This window comes from Haliotis rufescens, unplaced genomic scaffold (genome assembly GCF_023055435.1).
Source record: "Haliotis rufescens isolate VD_foot unplaced genomic scaffold, xgHalRufe1.0.p SCAF_3, whole genome shotgun sequence".
In the NCBI taxonomy this organism is placed as follows: domain Eukaryota; kingdom Metazoa; phylum Mollusca; class Gastropoda; order Lepetellida; family Haliotidae; genus Haliotis; species Haliotis rufescens.
This window is the reverse complement of record NW_025964001.1, coordinates 36,464,655-36,485,147: the sequence shown is the minus strand read 5'-3', so window position 1 is coordinate 36,485,147 and position 20,493 is coordinate 36,464,655. Positions and strand designations below refer to the sequence as shown.

Here is a 20,493-nt window from a genome sequence, read left to right as displayed (position 1 = left end):
GCTCGCTGACGTGGTTGATGCAGGTCATCGATCCCAATTGTGTGGATCGATGCTCATGATTTCAATCACTGGATTGTCTGGTCCAGACTCGGTTATTTACAGACCGCTGTCATATAGGTGTGTGCGGTGTAAAACAACACACCAACCAAACCATCCATGACCTAATATAGCAGGAGTACCACCAACATGCTCAGTATGTCAATGCATCAAACCTCACATCCCCAGTGTGATATGAAATGGAGGGGCGACTGGATCCAAACATCACATACAGCATTGTCACACAATGAGTAAACCATGAAACCCAGTGCCTGATCCGCACAACGACCGAAGCGCCTGGATTATTGTAACTTGCATACTTACAATGAATAACGATGGTCAACAGATCGCTTACTGTATCACCCAGGGCCTTGTTCCACAAAGCAATATTAGCCCTAAGACGATCGCATACTTTAACATGGACTTACGACAGTCGTAGCTGTACAATCGCTTGTGGAACGTGGCTCACATCTTATCTCTACGACTATGGCTATCGTAAGCCTATGTTAAAGTATAGGAATTACGATAATCTCAGCGCTAAGGTTGCTCTGTGCAATCGGGCCCAGGACACGAAAACTGGAAACAGATTCAACACATCCCCTCGCTTCTGATCTGCTTCACATTTATCCATAATCACATTATTCACATACATCATCACGGATCAGACCTCAGGATATGGAGTAAATACATACCCTCTGTCTGTTCTTCATATATACATTTCAATAAACGGATACCATGAACCACTTCAAAACCTTGCTGGATCGCATGCATCATGTGCCCCCATCCACTGATCAACGTTGTGAACACAAGCTTATACTGTATGTACAAGTATTGACGTTGTGAAACCTCTTCCTGGACATAACACCACCAATACGTCACATGTTTGTTATTCTATGTTCCTCAATCACTGTGAATACATACTGTGAGGCTGCGTAAAAGTCATGACATGAACCTTGCATAGCTAACGGAAGAGAAATGATCCCTACACTGTGCAGACCCTACTGTAGCCTAGAGCCGCGATGGGGTCCTACAGTCAAGACATGACCCTATATCACGTGATGAAGCCAAGAGCCGCGATGGGGTCCTACAGTCAAGACATGACTCTACATCATATCACCAATACATTTTGTTGGATACATCCTTGCCTGTTTTTATTCTCACGACAGTCAATGCAATGATACGTTTTATCAGACTCATTATAAGAAACTATTTCACCGATTGATAACTGGATGTGTCATAGTCTTTGACAGGAATGACAGAACAATATTACCAAGGATACAGAGGAGGCGATTTGAACAGCTGTCATGACATCAGACCATTATTAAGTACAGTAAACTACGGTTATAACGAACACGCTTAAAACGAACTAACGGATATAACGAACTAACTTTTTAGTCCCGACTATATGCTGTAGTTATGCTGTATATATGCTTATAACGAATTACGATTATAACGAACTAAAATTAGTAGTCCCTTTGACTTCCGTAGTTTACTGTATCTCAAAAAGTAATTTGTCGCAGGATAAAAACTGTTGGCCCTTTCATCTTGTAGTGAAGCATCTTAATGCTGCATACACAGAGGCAGAGAAAAGTAGAATAGCAAACACATAGCCACATCACAAAGTGATAACATTTGCATTTTGGGTTTCTGAACTGACAAAAAATGAAGTAATAATAAGGACAATCCAAAAGGCCTGACTTGGGTTTTGGAGACCTTCCACCTGATACCAGTACTTCATTTGTGTCAGTCGATGTTCCATACATATTTTTGATGATCATCAGGACTTTGAGTTAACAAGGCAATACTGTATGTTACATCATTTAGTCCAGAAACCTATCAACATGATGCTTGAAAATGCTTTTTATAAGGTTCTACCATTAGTTACATATGTCATTTGTCACACAGAGAATATTGTGATTAATTGAGACAATACCTACTGTTTTAAAGGTACATGTATAATCCACCTTACTTCTAATTGTGAGGGGTGGTCCAGTTGTCTAAGGCGATGCGAATCGCTGTGCAAAGTTGCATCCCTTGGCTATGTCAGACACCTATGATTGTGGGCTTGAATCCTGGTTTGCAGTGATAATGTTTCTAGGTTTGTCAGCACCATTACCGTGCTCCTGGGTTTCACTTTGCTCTTACCTCCCAACATTAAGCGGATGTGCCCTGATATAACTGGAATACTATTCAAAGCTGCGTTAAACCCAACTCACACACAATAATTTGGAGATAAGAAGCTGTGAGGTTAAGTCACAGTTTAGATAACTAATATTTAAGGTAATGAAAAATATAGTGCATAATAGATAGTACACATGTATAGATGCTCTAGACACTCTGGTATTGAGTTGTTCTGCCTGAATCATTCTAACTGTCAGGTACAAGGAAGGGGATCAGCATGCAGACAACCATGTCCTATGATGCGTAAAGGTGTGTTAGAGTAACACTTGTCATTGAAAACATGTCTTTAAAATAATAAAAATATTTTTTCGAAAGAACCTTTCCTCTTCTGCTGTTTTCATCAAGCAAACTAGATTTGGTTGGTTTGATCAATACTTGCCTAGGCTTTTAGTGAAAAAATAACACCTTAAACATATAAATTCCACAGTCATGGTACAGGACTAATAGTGTGTGACAAATGGCATGTGTGACAAATGGGAGGATACCCTTCATAAGGTTTCTCTGTAAGCAATAATTGTAATGAAGTACATTGGAAGTTTATATCATGGAAAATATATACGTCCATACTAAGCCAGAATGGTGCATCTTGGCTTTATCTGTGACTTGTGCACAGCAACAGGCATACTATTGTCAGTGCGGAAACACTATTGCACATTAGTAGGCCACTAACAACAGAGATGTTAACAGTGTTTATACCATGAATGCATAACAAGCTTGCAACACTGGCTGAAGAGGAGAGAAATAGCATACACCTGCATGATTTCTAGCACTACTTAGTCAGAAGCAGCAGGCACATTATGACTTGAGAGAACTACAGATGTCAATGCTGGGTGGTTAGCCACAACACATATTATATAATTTACTGTACACATTTCTGATTATCCTTAACATGTTTCTGACAAATTTGACCATTTTCAGTCAGACTGTTCTTATCACAGTAAATCCCCTTCTACCATAACAAGGGAAGTATTGGCATTTTCATGTGGAGCTGCAGGTTGAGCTGAGCATCCTCTGTTGGAGTTGGTCACACATTCTGTTGCTGTGTATGGATGCTGTCTCTGTGGAGTTGTCTGCATCTCAACCCAAGGTCTTCATGAAATGTACACTTATTATGTTTTGTTTCATTGTCAAGTTATATGGCCTTATTTCTTGCCCTTTTTGTGACTCTGTAAAAGATGGAAGAATGTTTTGGGATGAATGAAACAATCAAGGTTTTAAGAGAATAAACATTCACAAGTGCATGAAAAGTTAGGTTGTCCTTAATACTGTTTTTCGGTGGTAAATCTCTTTTCATTCATGACAAACTCAACATCGAGCTAATCTCGGCCCATGATGGGAGGAATCAATATTCGAACTGGCTTCATTAGTTTCACTAGTTCATGTTACTATCAAACAACACAATCTTGCTCAATATCAAATTGTATACTTAATTTCTTTTAACACCCAAAATAAAGCTTTTCTCAAAACTGTCAGCAATGTGTTATGAACCTCGACAGCAGGATCTGTCCATGATCGATGACAGCAGCTTCCCGAGGCAAGGGAGTTAACTGACTACATAAAAGTCCAGTTTCCACCCTTGATGAACTAGGCTGTAGCTATGGAGTTATAGTTTGGCTGGACTAACAAATCTATGCATTGTCCAATAAAACTCGCGTAACAAAATTGAACAAAACAGAACAAAACAATGCTAGGAGACCCTAATAAGCGCTACCTTTGATGATGTGTTCTGAAGCTGAATTTTGAGTTCATCTATTTCGTCCTTCTGATGAGTCAACTTTTCATTCATCCCTGCCAGGTGATCACTCATCATGCTCAGTTGACCCTCGTAGCTCCGTGACGTTGTCTGCAGCTCATCCTGACAACATCAACATCACATGAACATCCACGCGGGCAACATCATCAACATTTCACCATTAGATCTAAGAAATGGACATCAGAGTCTAAAATTAATATGAATATTTACGGGTCAAGTAATAATTACCTGTACAGGTTTCAGAAATATCCGGCAAGTCGACCATGATTAATCAGAAACTGGGTGTCAAATGATTTTTTTCTGGTGAGGTAAGGTGAAATTGGGTTTAACGTTGTGTCCAAGTTTATTGCACTTATATAGCGACGTGCATGCACGTGTGTGTGTGGCTGCTTGTACTAGTCTTGACTAACGCTGATTTATAGTGTTAGCTCACTGAGATACCATGCCACAGTTTAACATGAATACCCCACAGTATACTGACTCCGAGCCGACCAGTCCTTGTTTTAGCCCCTTTATGCCGAGCACCAGACAGGGTAACAACAAGTATCATCTTTTAACGTCTTTTGGTATGACGCGGCCGGGGATTGAACACTGGACCTCCGCTTCTGGGCGGATGCTCTACCAGTAGATTATGGAGGTGGTTTATTTTTTGGGGGGAGTACCTCTGTAATCTGGAAACAATTTAACCTTTACCATGTTTACCATTGTGTGAAATATACTCCATTTTTGATAGGGATATTTTTTATCTTTCCATGCTACACAAAACTGATTCTCACAATATGTCAGGTGTATATTTAAATATATCTGACATATCTGATTATCCCTGTCAAAGGTTGAGTAGTATAGAAGAGACATTAACAAGTGTGATGACTGTTAGGTTAATGTTTGGGAGACATAATTACATATTGAAGAATTGGGTATAACTGAGTATTTTGATGCCTGGATATTTCATTTTGATCTGAAAATATTTAAGAAAGTGGTGTGTACACAGTTTTTTCCATGTATCTATCTCAATAAACACAAAATATATATATTAACACATACACCTTCAAAGACTGCTTATTTAATCATTAACACAAAAGAACCCTCTGTTGACAAAACAAAATCATTGACACTGCCCAGGTGCAATATCGCAATACAAGCCCCACCCATTCTATTATCAACCAATCAAGAAACAGCAGTCCGTTTGTGGACATGGCCTATTTCTTTATCACTTTATGGAAATATAAACAGAAAACAAATTGCTTGGATAGCAAATCAGCTGCTACAGAATCACTGGCGATATATTTATTAGGTGATGTTTCCAAAGGTAACTTATAGAACAGGAAAATTAAAGAAGACAGATTCGACTTCCAATTTCTTTATTCTTTTAATGCATTTATTTCGAAAAGTTGAAATTCTTCAGTTAACTCTGTCTTCATTGATACAACAGCTTCTAACATGCCACATAAATATATGGCTGGAAAATTGCTGATGTGACATAAAACAGTTCTCACTCAGTCACTCAAAGGTTTAACCAAACAGTTCCACCAGACCATACAGCTTGAAAACCCTGTACACCAAGCTATGGACCCATCTCTTGAGGGGCGGTGGGGTAGCCTAGTGGTTAAAGCGTTCGCTCGCCACGTCAAAGGCCAGGTTTGATTCCCCACATGGGTACAATATGTTAAGTCCATTTCTGGTGTCCCCCGCCGTGATAACAGCTGGAATATTGCTAAAAGCGGCCTTCAACTCCACACACTTACTCACTCCTCACCTTGAGCTGTGCCAGAGTCTGGTTGGCCACTGTAAGTTCCTCTACCGATGAAGCCTTCGCTTTGTCCGACAGCACCAGCTGCGTGTGCAGTGCGCGCACCTCGGAGTGGAAGTTGACACACTTGCTGTCCGTCTGCTGTAGTTGCAGCGTCAGCTCATTGATCCGCTTCCCGAAGTGGTCCTTTATCAGCTGCTCACGACTGTCTACATCATTGTTCATGGCTGCATCCCTCTCAAGCTTACCCAGCTGGAAGAAGGAGAAAAGACACGTCTAAATAAGGGCTGGATATTTAGGGTTAGTGACAACTGTAGGAAACACTGTAATATGTGCATCATCATATTTATGAAAGTTCCGACCCCTAGCCATAAATGCTTCTGAAATAGATGCAATTACCCTGCCTCTGAAACATAAAAACAAACTTGATGGAAATGACCAACTGAAAAAGACTTTACTTTCCCTGGAACATAATTTCTCCCTCTTTCATCTCTGTGTCATCAACAGCAGAAGTGAGTGAGTTGGGTCTTAACGTTACTTTTAACAGTATTCCAGTCGTATCACTGCGTGTCAGCTTAATGTGGGAGGAAAGCCTGAAGTGATGCAGGTCTCGGACGTTTACCACTTCAATGAAACCAACGAGTATGGGTATGGTGCTGACAAACCTAGAAACATAATCGGGGCGAACCAGGATTCGAATCACGGCACCTTAGACGACTGCCCGTGCCCCCACTAACAGCAGGATATTAATGGCAAATACATCATATTCAAATGAGACAAGTCAGGTCAACTGGCTAAGGTTGTATAGGCTACAAGGGCTGATACACAAGTTACCATGATCTTTTGATTGTAAATATGCAGTGTTGTGAACTCCTTAGGCACTACCATGTCTGCTGTTAATGATATAATTGTTTGTGATCTAATTGCCAGTGATTTTGCTGGAGTCAAAAGCATTAGGACATTTTGATAATCTTTTGATAGGACATTCCTCTATATCATTACCATATTTCAACAAAGTCTTCGCGACTTTCAGTTGACAGTCAGACAATGTCCTTGAAAATGAACCAGTCAGAATCACTGAATGTCCCATGTGATTTTCATGATAATGCCAAAAGTGAATGTCAAAACACGTGAGCCCTTGTCAAATGTGACACTTTCCCTACAAGACTCCCACTACTCCTGTGAACCAGGTGGTTAAGTCTCCACACAGCTTGTTTAGTGCTGCCTCTCTCACCATGTTTGTTTGAACTCCGGGACTGGAGCTGAGACTGGCACTGCGTGGAGTTGCAGTCTGTGTGTCCAGGTTGTCCTCTATTGATCCAACCTTGTCACTGTTGTTTAAAGAGGCGAGGTCCTTCTCCAGGTTCCTGGATTTCTGTGAATATTAACATGTTTCATCACAACAGACACTGAAATTCTTTCGGTAATCTGCTAAAAACTATTTCCTACAAGGTTACAAATCCTTTAACAACAATCTGCTGGACTGTAAAAGGATGAGAAATGGAATTGCTGTCCTAAAGACACGAATGAAACTGTTCCAGGTTTTAGGCCATGTTGTCTTTAATTCAACTAATGTTGTTTTATGGTGAAATGATCCTACTATTTCATGGTGGTCTGAAAATAATTAAGTGAGTGAGTTGGGTTTAACACCGCATTCAACAGAATTCCAGTTATATCACGGTGTGTCAGCTTAATGTGACTGGAAAGCAAGTGCTGCAGGTCTCAGACGTTTACCACTTTTGTAAAACCCACGAGCACGGGTATGGTGCTGACAAACCTAGTAACATAATCGGAGTGAACCGGGATTAGAACCCACAATCATAGGTTTCTGGCGTGCCCAAGGGATGCAGCTCTGCACAACAAACTGCAGCACCTTAGACAACTAGGCCATGTGGGCAAACAAGTGTGAGAATAAGCAACACTTAATGTCACTTGGATACTTGGATACAAGCAATGCCGGTAACCTATACCAAAAATTTGACCCGGCACCTACCTGCACCTCGTTCTCGTACTTGATCTTCAGCAGCTGCAGCTCCAGCATCCAGTGTTCCTTCTCCTGCTCCAGCTTGCCACACCTCTGCTGGAACACCGACACCTGCAACACAGACACCTGTTACACAGACAACAGATGGAACACAGACACCTGCAACACAGACACCTGTTACACAGACAACATATGGAACACAGACACCTGCAACACAGACGCCTGTTACACAGACAATAAATGGAACACAGACACCTGTAACACAGACACCTGTAACACAGACAATAAATGGAACACAGACACCTGCAACACAGGTCACAGATGGAACACCGACACCTGCAACACAGACACCTGTTACACAGGCAACAGATGGAACACAGACACCTGTTACACAGACAACAGATGGAACACAGACACCTGCAACACAGACAACAGATGGAACACAGCTGACATACGACAAGCAAGAATCATTTTCATAGTTCTGGAACTAAAACCAGCGGATCCTGGCAGCCAAGGGACACAATTCTGCACTTGGGCACCGGTGGGCCCATCCTGTGATGCTACAAAACACTAACCTGCTTGGCTAATCCTTCCTTACTCTCCTTCGAGCTGAGCAGTGTCTTCCTGTTCTGTACGGCTACCCGGTGAGGCACAGTGTCTGGGCAGGTCTGTACAGAGAACATACAGTGCTCAATAATAAAAATAATGTAATGATGATGATACTGATGACACAGTGCTCAATACTACTACTACTACTACTACTACTACTACTACTACTACTACTACTACTACTACTGTCGCTATATGGCTGAGATAATGCCGATGTGACGTTAAATTTTAACTCACTCACTCACTACTACTACTATTACTACAACTAAAAATTAAATGCTCAATAATAATTATAATAATGTGATGATGATACAGTGCTCAATAATAATAATAATAATAATAATAATAATAATAATAATAATAATAATGTGACGATGATGATAATGATAGTGCTTATAGTATATCCAAACCGAACAATTTCCCGGGGAATACTACCGCCTGGATCAGTGGGGTTCCACTATACAAATGATGTGAAATCTCACCCTGGATATACAGGAGATGTAGTTTGCAGCTCGCTGCCGGAAATGGACAACAGCTGGATGTGAGCGAGGGCCGTCCTGCTCATTGTCTGTCCCGATACTACTGCCGCGGGTGCGATACCCAGCAGTCTCAGTGAAGAAGGAAAGGTTGCCCGACATGAATGTTGCTATCTGCAAACAGAGGATAAACATTAGGACGTTCAAAGCACAGAGGAATTATAAGAGCATTGCGATGTTCAACATGTTCAGGAGTAAGTGAGTGGATATTACATATTATAGCTAAAATGGATAGAATTATCATTAAACCGACTGCATGTTATCAAAAATGAGCGGGCCACTGTAACTTGATAATGTCTTCATATTGCTTGACGACGGGCCATTATCAAGCCCGTTGTTAGGTGACGTCATAGGATAGAGATAAGTGACATCACGTTCAATACTGACGTCATCTGGTTTGTTCTATGACGTTTCCATATTTGTAAAAGTGGGTCAGTGAAATTCATGTTGATTGCAGTAAATGTTTCAAAACCGATATTGTTGTTTCTTTTTAATTGATAACAAATTCCATCCATTTTAGCTATAATAACGGTAACGTTAGTTTTCAGGGCATTATCATTTGCAGAAGCCCTTGGTCTTTTCAGTTAATCGAAGACCTCGGGCTTCTGCAAATGGTGTGGTTTGGTCGAATTCCCCTATGCCTGTGTCTAAACTTTATGGCTTTAGAGTGTTAATAAATGTTCTTTGAGCTTATCTAGTTTGCACTATTATCATCATCTTGATAATCCACAGATATGGCGGAAATTATTTTGTGGAATGTCACACTAGATATAGATAGTAGATAGAAGCAGTAGGCTGGATGACGTCATATATGACCATAGTGTTCTGTATTAATGGCCACTGTGATCAAGACAATGGACAAAATATGCATGGATTTTATGCCAAAATAGTGCGATTTTAGTATGTGTAAGAAACAGATTACTACACTTGTGCCTGTCAGATACCATTTACATTACAATTAATTGTAAGATAAATGGTATCTGACAGACATTCGGGTAGTATGTATGTCACAGTCAGCAATATTCCAGAATATCATTTAGCCTGTACTATAATCAAGTAGGCACAAAACATAGTGACAGGAAACATGTGAACAATCCACAAAATCTGTACAGAACCTGACTACCTGTTCTTATGATCAGCAATGATTATAAACATGATCAGCTAACATTACCATGGTTACTCACCTTCCCAGTGTTGGTGACAAGGGACACAAGAGATGCAACGACACATTCATCGGTTGTCTTCAGCTTCTGTGTGGCTGTTGGAAGCTGGTGCTCCAGGGACACCTTGGAGTTGTAATGCTTCGACACCTCTGTGAATGTCGGAAAAACATCACACCACCATAAAAAATGATCATGATAATACAGACAAAACCTGAATTTAACACTGAAACATTCTGATATAAAAAATCCTACACGGACTTCATGATACGTTTCATTTGTATTGTTTGTTGTTTAACGCCACCCTCAGTCATACCCCAGCTATAAGGAGGCGGTCTACAAACAATCAAGACTCGTCCAGAAAAAGACCAATGATTGATGTGTGAGCACCTTTTCTCACCATCATGGTACAAAGATACACAATTCACCAAGTCACCAAGCATTACCATCCAATCAAATCAGCCCCTCTTCTGATATTTGGTTGTTTTTTTTGTTTAACGCCGCACTCAGCAACATTCCAGCTATATGACGGCGGTCTGTAAATAATCGAGTCTGGACCAGACTATCCAGTGATTGATATCATGAGCATCGATCCACGCAATTGGGATCGATGACATGCATCAACCAAGTCAGCGAGCCTGACCACCTGATCCCGTTAGTCGCCTTTTACGACAAGCATAGTCGCCTTTTACGGCAAGCATGGGTTGCTGAAGACCTATTCTACCCCGGAATCTTCACGGGTCCCCTCTTATGATAAGCACAGGTTGGTGGGGACAAGTTCTAACCTGGAATCCCCATGGGAGATAGGTCCTACCCAGGACAGCAGACAGAAATCTGAAGAACTTACCCTTCACTGCTTCATGCATGTCATTGAGAGCTTTACACAGCCGCGTGAAGAGAGACCCATAGTTTGATTGAGGGTGGGGGGTCTGGCCCTTGTCACCTGCAACACCATAGAATAATTTGACATAAATACAAAATACACTGACCATGACCATTGCTAGAGTTAATGAATGAAATTTAGTTTAAGACACTGTTGATTTATTCCAGCCTGTATATAATATTTGTTTGTTGTTTAACGCTGTACTCAGCAATATTCCAATGATGGCGGTCTGTAAATAATCAAGTCTAGATCAGACAATCCAGTGATTGGCATCATGAACATCAATATGGGTTGCTGAAGACCGGTTCTAACCCAGATCTTCATGGGTTGCAATGGAGTAGTGATTGATATTGCATAATATCCCTGTGATCAGGCAATGTCAGATGTTTCTGCATTACAGTTTATAAACCTTACTGATTATTTGGGGAAAGGCTTCATTTTTTTATGCTTAATAGAAATTACATACACAACTTGCATATAATAGACTCTGGGCTAGGCAAATCAGATGTTTGACATTTCTAACAACATTAGGGCACTACAATCAGTCCATGAGGTCACACAACAATATTGGAAAGTTTTGTGAGCAGAAAAGTAATGCAAAAACTGCGAGTGACACACACTTGTAACAGTTTAATGATGCAGTTAATTTTGCAAACCAACAATAAATGACGTAAGGAGTGTCACAGAACATTCCAGACGCAGTTAAGGCTTTTGTTAGCCACCCGTAGTAATTTCATGGCAAAACTTTCCAGATTTACAGTATATACAATATCAACATTTGTCAACTCATTCCCCTGAGGGCTACATCCCATTAGGCATTATAAGGTTTTATTGAAAAGAAATCACATATTATGGAATCTAAACTTGCAGAAATCTGGATTAATTGATTATTTGTGAGAGAACAAGACAGGTTATTACTCTGGGTAGCAAGGATGGTGGTGTAGGACTCTATCTTGTTGAAGGTGGCGTTTAGCCTCTTTAAAGACTTGTACAGCTCCATGTTTTTGGCAGCAAGTGTTGACGTACAGGAAGACACAGCACACTCCTCTTCTATACTGTGGACACAGACATACAGTTACTGGTATGGAGTTACAGAAATATTTTGTGAGACTTTGCTTTGCAGTAAGACTTTTCTTCCTGCTACTATCCGCCTCTTGAATCTGTTACCAGATGATGTTAAGCATTCTGGCACGTACACTGGTTTTAAAAAGGCACTGGATACTTCTAAAAATTGAATATACTTTGTCTAAAATTATGGTACTCGATACTGTCAAATTGTCCATGCTTGTTTAAGAATTGGATGCACTGATCTCAATAGTCATAGATATGATTAAAATATTGCAGCATGGCTGTACATTTTTTATTTGGAGACTCCACTTCACTTTCTCTCCACTTGCCCTAGTTATCGTAACATTAGAAGCACTATGTACTACAAGGCTTAAAAAAATAAAAGAATTGGTTCTCAGACAGGCAGTTTTTTTTGGTTTTTTTGCTTGTTCAAACTAGTATACAGTAAACTATGGTTATAACGAACTCAAAGGGACTACTAATTTTAGTTCGTTTTGACCGTAATTTGTTATAAGCATATATACAGCATAACTACAGCAAACAGTCGGGACTAAAAAGTTAGTTGGTTATATCTGTCAGTTCGTTATAAGCATGTTCATTATAACCGTAGTTTACTGTATAATCAAATTGACAGTTGTGTACCATCAACCTGGGAACAACAACATACACAAGCATACAAACTCCTATGGCCGCCATGACCATAACACAAGATGTGCAGCAAAGGGAAGTAACTGTGTGCTATATGGGATTAAAATGTGGAAATATAAACAAAACATGCGACAGACTTTATGATGATGCGGGCAGTGCCTGAGAACCAAGACTATTATTTTTTTTTAGCCCTACATAAAGGGTATTTATCTGAAAACAGTATTGTATGGTAACAAGAATTTAACAAGGGAAGTCAACCACAACATAATTAGCCTTTAAGTTTTGATGTCAACACAAATGCACTAATGTAACAGGGAGCGACATTTATATAAGCCAGTTAAGCCTGTTTACTTATCACTAAACTACAGACATACACTCATAAATGTGTCTGTGAGTTTATTAGGCAGCAATTTTCTATAACAAGTCAGCCTGTATATAATCAAGTTTAGACCAGACAAACTAGAGGTTGACATTATGAGAAACTGACCAGCAAGGTATTTTTTGTGAAAATATTATGTTTACACCTTGACTATCTTCTGTTACTCGATTCCTATATAGGGAGAGGTATTAAAATAAGTGCTGTCTTGTTTACCGATCCCAATTTTCAGGTGCCATACGGAGATCGACATTGGTTAACGATAACACATGATCAACAAGGTCACAAAGTCTAACCAAATCTAACCTTTAGACAATCTGGGTTGTTTGTGACTAGCTCTTTCCCCGAATCCAAAATACAGACATAAAAAGTCAGTCGGTGAGTTGGGTTTTATGCTTCTTTTAACAATGTCCCAACCATATCTGGCACAGGGCTCCAAGACTTGGTTTTCCCCATGTGATTCAAACCTGGGGTTTTGACATGACAAGACAAAGCTACACTCACTAGGCAACCCTGCTGCTGCTCAGAAGTCATACATTTATGCATGAATTCATAGCTACTAATCGTGACAGTACATTAATGAATAGCTGAAAATATGGCCTGTTTCAGACAATTCATGATTGGCAGTAATAGTTGGAGATACTGTTTCCCAGTTTTGAAAACACACTGACATATATATGTGGCTGCAGTACCTACCTTGATAACTGATAAGGCAACAGTTTATTCATATAGGCCACCATTGTGACAAAGCTTTTCGAAAATCCCTGTAGGTCTGTGGCTGTTTCCTGCAAATAGATACAGCATGTCAGGCTCATCTCTCGAAACACAACATGGCTTGTCAGCTCATTGCTAACTGAAGATACAACATGGCTAGTCTCAGCTCATGGATAACTGAAGATACAACATGACAAGTCTCAGCTCATGGCTGACTGAAAACACAACATGACTAGTCTCAGCTCATGGCTAACTGAAGACACAACATGACTAGTCTCAGCTCATGGCTGACTGAAAACACAACATGACTAGTCTCAGCTCATGGCTAACTGAAGACACAACATGACTAGTCTCAGCTCATGGCTGACTGAAAACACAACATGACTAGTCTCAGCTCATGGCTAACTGAAGACACAACATGACTAGTCTCAGCTCATGGCTAACTGAAGACACAACATGACCAGTCTCAGCTCATGGCTGACTGAAAACACAACATGACTAGTCTCAGCTCATGGCTAAATGAAGACACAACATGGCTAGTCTCAGCTCATGGATAAATAAAGACACAACATGGCTAGTCTCAGCTCATGGCTGACTGAAGACACAACATGGCTAGTCTCAGCTCATGGCTAACTGAAGGCACAACATGACCAGTCTCAGCTCATGGCTAACTGAAGCCACAACATGGCTAGTCTCAGCTCATGGCTAACTGAAGACACAACATGACCAGTCTCAGCTCATGGCTAACTGAAGGCACAACATGACCAGTCTCAGCTCATGGCTAACTAAAGACACAACATGACCAGTCTCAGCTCATTGCTAACTGAAGACACAACATGGCTAGTATCAGCTCATGGCTAACTGAAGACACAACATGGCTAGTCTCAGTCCATGGCTAACTGAAGACACAACATGACCAGTCTCAGCTCATGGCTGACTGAAAACACAACATGACTAGTCTCAGCTCATGGCTAACTGAAGACACAACATGACCAGTCTCAGCTCATGGCTGACTGAAAACACAACATGACTAGTCTCAGCTCATGGCTAAATGAAGACACAACATGGCTAGTCTCAGCTCATGGATAAATAAAGACACAACATGGCTAGTCTCAGCTCATGGCTGACTGAAGACACAACATGGCTAGTCTCAGCTCATGGCTAACTGAAGGCACAACATGACCAGTCTCAGCTCATGGCTAACTGAAGCCACAACATGGCTAGTCTCAGCTCATGGCTAACTGAAGACACAACATGACCAGTCTCAGCTCATGGCTAACTGAAGGCACAACATGACCAGTCTCAGCTCATGGCTAACTAAAGACACAACATGACCAGTCTCAGCTCATTGCTAACTGAAGACACAACATGGCTAGTATCAGCTCATGGCTAACTGAAGACACAACATGGCTAGTCTCAGTCCATGGCTAACTGAAGACACAACATGACCAGTCTCAGCTCATGGCTGACTGAAAACACAACATGACTAGTCTCAGCTCATGGCTAACTGAAGACACAACATGACCAGTCTCAGCTCATGGCTGACTGAAAACACAACATGACTAGTCTCAGCTCATGGCTAAATGAAGACACAACATGGCTAGTCTCAGCTCATGGATAAATAAAGACACAACATGGCTAGTCTCAGCTCATGGCTGACTGAAGACACAACATGGCTAGTCTCAGCTCATGGCTAACTGAAGGCACAACATGACCAGTCTCAGCTCATGGCTAACTGAAGCCACAACATGGCTAGTCTCAGCTCATGGCTAACTGAAGACACAACATGACCAGTCTCAGCTCATGGCTAACTGAAGGCACAACATGACCAGTCTCAGCTCATGGCTAACTAAAGACACAACATGACCAGTCTCAGCTCATTGCTAACTGAAGACACAACATGGCTAGTATCAGCTCATGGCTAACTGAAGACACAACATGGCTAGTCTCAGTCCATGGCTAACTGAAGACACAACATGACCAGTCTCGGCTCATGGCTAAATGAACATGACTAGTCAATGACAGATATGAAAGTTGAACCATGTGGAGAAAACATGGTACGTTGTTGCATAACATTCATTCCAAGTGTCCAATCCCTTTTTCTCACAAAAAGAAAAACTAAAAAACAAACAAGTAGTAGTAACAAATCAATTCATCTTCTTATTTCATTCACACTCCACAGTAACACTTAACACCTACTAGTGTTGTCAGGGCATCCTCTTTGAGTGTCTCAAAGAAATGTTGTAAAGACTGTTCCACTGGTCGTAGGTAGGCAAGGTTTTCGTGGAGGTATTTACAATACTGAAAACAGAACCAAAACAATCTTTAAAACACACATTATTTCATTAATTTTAGCTCCTACATGTTTCAAAGAATGTAGTTTCAAGATACTCCCCCCCCCCCCCCTCCTCCAAACATGCCCTACAAATGTCAATACCTTGAAATAATATGCATTAATTTGCAGATTTTGTTCATATATAATCTTGGTAAATATTTTATTTCTCCGTTCATAAAAATCCAATCAACAATTCATGTATGTGAATGAGTGAATGCTGTTTTATGCCACAGCCAGCAATATTCATGTTACACAAATAATATAAAGCTGTAAATAACAGAATCTGGGTTAGTCAAACAAGTGACTGACAGTATGAGCGATGCTTGTGTGTTGTTAAACGCCGCATTCAGCACTATTCAAGGTATATGAGAGCGGTCTGTACATAATCGAGTCTGGCCCAGACAATAATGATTGATATCATGAGCACCGATCTACACAAAAAGGATATGATGACATACATCATCCAACTCAACAAGCCTGACCACCAGTTCCTGTTAGTTGCCTCTTTGCACAAGCATAGGTTGCTGAAGATTTCTAACAGGGAAGTACCAGTGATGACCAACACTGTCAAGATTTGATGGCAGATAATCAGCTAGGTTCTAAATTCTAAGCATGCAATTGTCATTTAAGCCACTCAGGTTATTTGGGAACCATTCTGCCCAGGAACCCTTACTGGGTGAATGCTAGACACATGCCACATACCTGAGAGTTTATTTGACTGAGGGGTTCGGACACGCCATCAGCAGGGTATATCTTGGACCTCTGTTCACTGTATGTATAGAAGTTGGACAAGCCCTGCACAAGTTCAGCGACGAGGTTGGAAGCCTGGCCAACCAGCTCCCGGGCTCGTAGCTGATGTTTTCGATCATGTGTTGGGAGATTGAGGCTGTTTAGATCTCGGTTTTCTGTGAACACACAGGTGTCCATTCAAACCACTGTCTTAATGTAGGTTTCAATTTACAGAACTATCATGAACAGAGCCTTTCAACAACTACATCCAAATGAATGAGTGAGTGAGTAGGGTTTGAAGAAATATTCCAGAAATATCACGGTGGGGGACACCAGAAATGGGTTTCACACATTGTACCCATGTCAGGAATCGAACCTGGGTCTTCGGCATGACAAGTGAACGCTTTAACAACTGGGCTACCCGACCGCCCCTCCAAATGAAAGAGTGAGTGAGTATGGTTTTACACTGCCTTTTAGCAATATTCCAGCAATATCATGGTGGGGGACACAAGATATTGGCTTCACAGATTGTACCCATGTTACGAATCGACCCCCCCCCAACTTCGGCATGACGAGCGAATGCTTTAACCACTAGGCTACCCCACCGCCCCTTATATCCAGATAAAGAATTAATGAGTATATGTTGAAATTTGGACATAAGTCAAATAAAACGGAACAATAAAACATGTTATGGACTAGCTGTTCCAACACATTATCAGTTACCATGACAGGCAATAGTATTTTGCAGACTGTGACAGATAATTCATATTTTCAGTCCCTGGTATTTCACTTGAATACGAGCGAGTGTATTGAACATACTGGTGTCAATGAAGGGCAGTTTGTCTGTGATGATCCTGGTGGCAACATCCAGCTTGCCTTGGAGATGCTGCTGAAGTGCTCCCAGCTTGTCTTCCCTGTAACACATGTACAGCAGGTGTCAACGATAATCAGTTCCACATGGAATTAGTTCACCCAGAACAAACATTGCCAGTGTACTCGTAGCTTTTCAGTGAACTTGTGTGCATGCAGGTAGAACAAATTTTCAGTGATTCGAAAAGATCAACTTGCATATTTAAGGTCCAGATGATTATATATATCAGGGTAAGGGTTAAGGTTAGGGTTAGGGTTTAGGGACATTTTCACCAGTAATGTTTTGCCGGACATGCAACACAAGTCATGGTAAACTTTTCCTTGTAAAAACTGTCCCACTATTGAGCTGGTTGGACATGTGTCTGGTTTAGAGTGTACTCGGTTGGTTTCAACAGAGTATTGAGCTGGTTGGATATGTGTCTGGTTTAGAGTGTACTTGGTTGTCAGTAACAGACTATTGAGCTGGTTGGACATGTGTCTGGTTTAGAGTGCACTCGGTTGGCAGTAACAGACCAATAAGCTGGTTGGATATGTGTCTGGTTTAGAGCGTACTTGGTTGGTTTCAACAGACTATTGAGCTGGTTGGATATGTGTCTGGTATAGAGTGTACTCAGTTGGCATTAACAGACTATTGAATTGGTTGGGCATGTGTCTGGTTTAGAGTGCACATGGTTGGTTTCAACAGACCATTGAGCTGGTTGGATATCTGTCTGGTATAGAGTGTACTCAGTTGGCAGTAACAGACTATTGAGCTGGTTGGGCATGTGTCTGGTTTAGAGTGTACATGGTTGGTTTCAACAGACCAATGAGCTGGTTGGATATGTGTCTGGTTTAGAGTGTACTCGGTTTGCATTAACATACTATTGAGCTGGTTGGGCATGTGTCTGGTTTAGAGTGTACTCGGTTGGCATTAACATACTATTGAGCTTGTTGGACATGAGTCTGGTTTAGAGTGCACTCGGGTGGCAGTAACAGACCATTGAGCTGGTTGGACATGTGTCTGGTTTAGAGTGTACTTGGTTGGCATTAACAGACTATTGAGCTGGTTGGACATGTGTCTGGTTTAGAGTGTACTCGGTTGGCAGTAATAGACCAATGAGCTGGTTGGACATGTGTCTGGTTTAGAGTGTACTCGATTGGCAGTAACAGACCTATGAGCTGGTTGGGCATGTGTCTGGTTTAGAGTGTACTTGGTTGGCATTAACCATGTTTACAGACTATTGAGCTGGTTGGGCATGTGTCTGACTGGTTGTGAAGCCTATGTAGTTTATCATGCATGTTTGGCTTGAAATACAGTCTGCAGCCCTACTTACGCTCCCTCCGCACGTCCTCGGAACTCCTTGATTTCTGTCTCCAGAGTCTGAAGCTTCACCTGAAGGGATCAAATAGGATAATGTCACAGTTGATCTGTGACATGGAGTGTAATCTCAAACATTCCTTCATCAATATCTACTTCAGGATTCAGATTACAAATGTTATGTACATACTCCAAGCATCCCCACCTACATCTTACTGTCCCACCCACTCCACCACCCCCACCCAGCTACCCCATCCACATCTAGGTATCCCACTCGCCTCCCTACTCTCTCACCCGCTCCCTACTTCCCCACACAGCTCCCTACTCCCCCACCCAGCTCCCTACTCCCCTATCCAGCTCCCTACTCCCCCACCCACCTCCAGCATTGCCTTCTCCTCCTGGAGTTTGTCCACCTGGGTCTTGCTCTTCAGCCTGGTTGCGTTGAGGACCTCCTCATGCTGACTGTTCTCCCGCTCCAGTGTGTTCAGGCGGTGCTCCAGCTCCTGGATCTTGCCCTGATACTGATGGTTGGCCTCATGCAGCTGTGGAAGTAGAAGACATGCCGTGCAAAACACAGAAATGACCTGTGTACATGGAAACACAATCCTTGAAAAAAATCAAAAAAAATCACGGGAACGCTGCCAGATCAGTTCAGGCTAGGAATGATAATTACCGTATTCGACGTAATAAGCGCCCAGGATGCTCTCAAAATTAGAAATAGGGGGCTCTTATTAGAACATCATTTTGGTGCAAAAAACAGAGTTGAAAGATAGATTTCGTGGTTTATGCTGACAGCCTGAAATGTTTATATATGACAGATATATTTTTCCAGAATTTAATTGCCCATAATTGAGGGTGCATATTACACACGAGTGCATATTATACACAAATAAATAGGTCTTGTGTACATTGATCAATCAGAAGGGGTGCTAAATTCCTAGCAACCTATTCATTGTTGTAAGAGGAGACCAAATGCACCTTCCCAAGGCAAGGGTGTTAACTGACTATAAAAGTCCAGTTTCCACCCTTGTCGGTTCAATATTTCGGTTCAATATGAATTTTAATTTTGTTATTGAATTTATCATTTTTGATGTAGATTTAATTTTATTACCTACACAACTAGACTATTTTCCATTTCATGCAAACGTTATACCCAAATGTTTATGACATTGAACATTCTTAACTTTACATTCATCAAAGTACAAAGAAATAAGGTCTGATTCATCTTTTAAATACAACTGCTTCTCTTTTATGAGGGTTGTATTTAATTAACCAGTGTTTTGCCCAATTACATAGCTTGCTTAGATTTAAATTTAGAGTTGATTCAACTGGTTGATTATCTGATGAAGAAAAGCCGAGTGCTGCATCATCAGTACCCCCCAGCCATAATGGTCCAGTCAACTTCTCTTGGTTACTCTCTAGTTTCTGGAATATTGCGAGCACACACGCACACACGCACACACACACACATACACACGAAATATAAGCCTAGATGGGACATGATATGAAAAGTGACAAGTCATAACATCTACACATAACAGTGGATGTCGGTAATGTGACAATT

The 20,493-nt window shown here is 41.2% G+C and overlaps 1 protein-coding gene across 1 annotated transcript in view; it reads right to left on the bottom strand.

Moving 5' to 3' along the window:
* Window positions 1-636: 636 nt before the first annotated feature.
* LOC124119085 (protein phosphatase 1 regulatory subunit 21-like) overlaps window positions 637-20,493 on the bottom strand; it is a 28,601-nt gene continuing 8,744 nt past the window's right edge. Inside the window, exons 5-20 of the mRNA XM_046481494.2 lie at window positions 19,307-19,471; window positions 18,946-19,004; window positions 17,582-17,676; window positions 16,736-16,938; window positions 15,898-15,999; window positions 13,681-13,769; window positions 11,811-11,947; window positions 10,857-10,952; window positions 10,034-10,161; window positions 8,796-8,963; window positions 8,280-8,372; window positions 7,714-7,815; window positions 6,955-7,095; window positions 5,727-5,972; window positions 3,929-4,072; window positions 637-3,383 (exon numbers count right to left, since the gene is read on the bottom strand). Coding sequence (XP_046337450.2) covers window positions 3,360-3,383; window positions 3,929-4,072; window positions 5,727-5,972; window positions 6,955-7,095; window positions 7,714-7,815; window positions 8,280-8,372; window positions 8,796-8,963; window positions 10,034-10,161; window positions 10,857-10,952; window positions 11,811-11,947; window positions 13,681-13,769; window positions 15,898-15,999; window positions 16,736-16,938; window positions 17,582-17,676; window positions 18,946-19,004; window positions 19,307-19,471 — 1,992 coding nt within the window. The 3' untranslated portion in view covers window positions 637-3,359. The remainder of the gene's footprint in view (window positions 3,384-3,928; window positions 4,073-5,726; window positions 5,973-6,954; window positions 7,096-7,713; window positions 7,816-8,279; window positions 8,373-8,795; window positions 8,964-10,033; window positions 10,162-10,856; window positions 10,953-11,810; window positions 11,948-13,680; window positions 13,770-15,897; window positions 16,000-16,735; window positions 16,939-17,581; window positions 17,677-18,945; window positions 19,005-19,306; window positions 19,472-20,493) is intronic.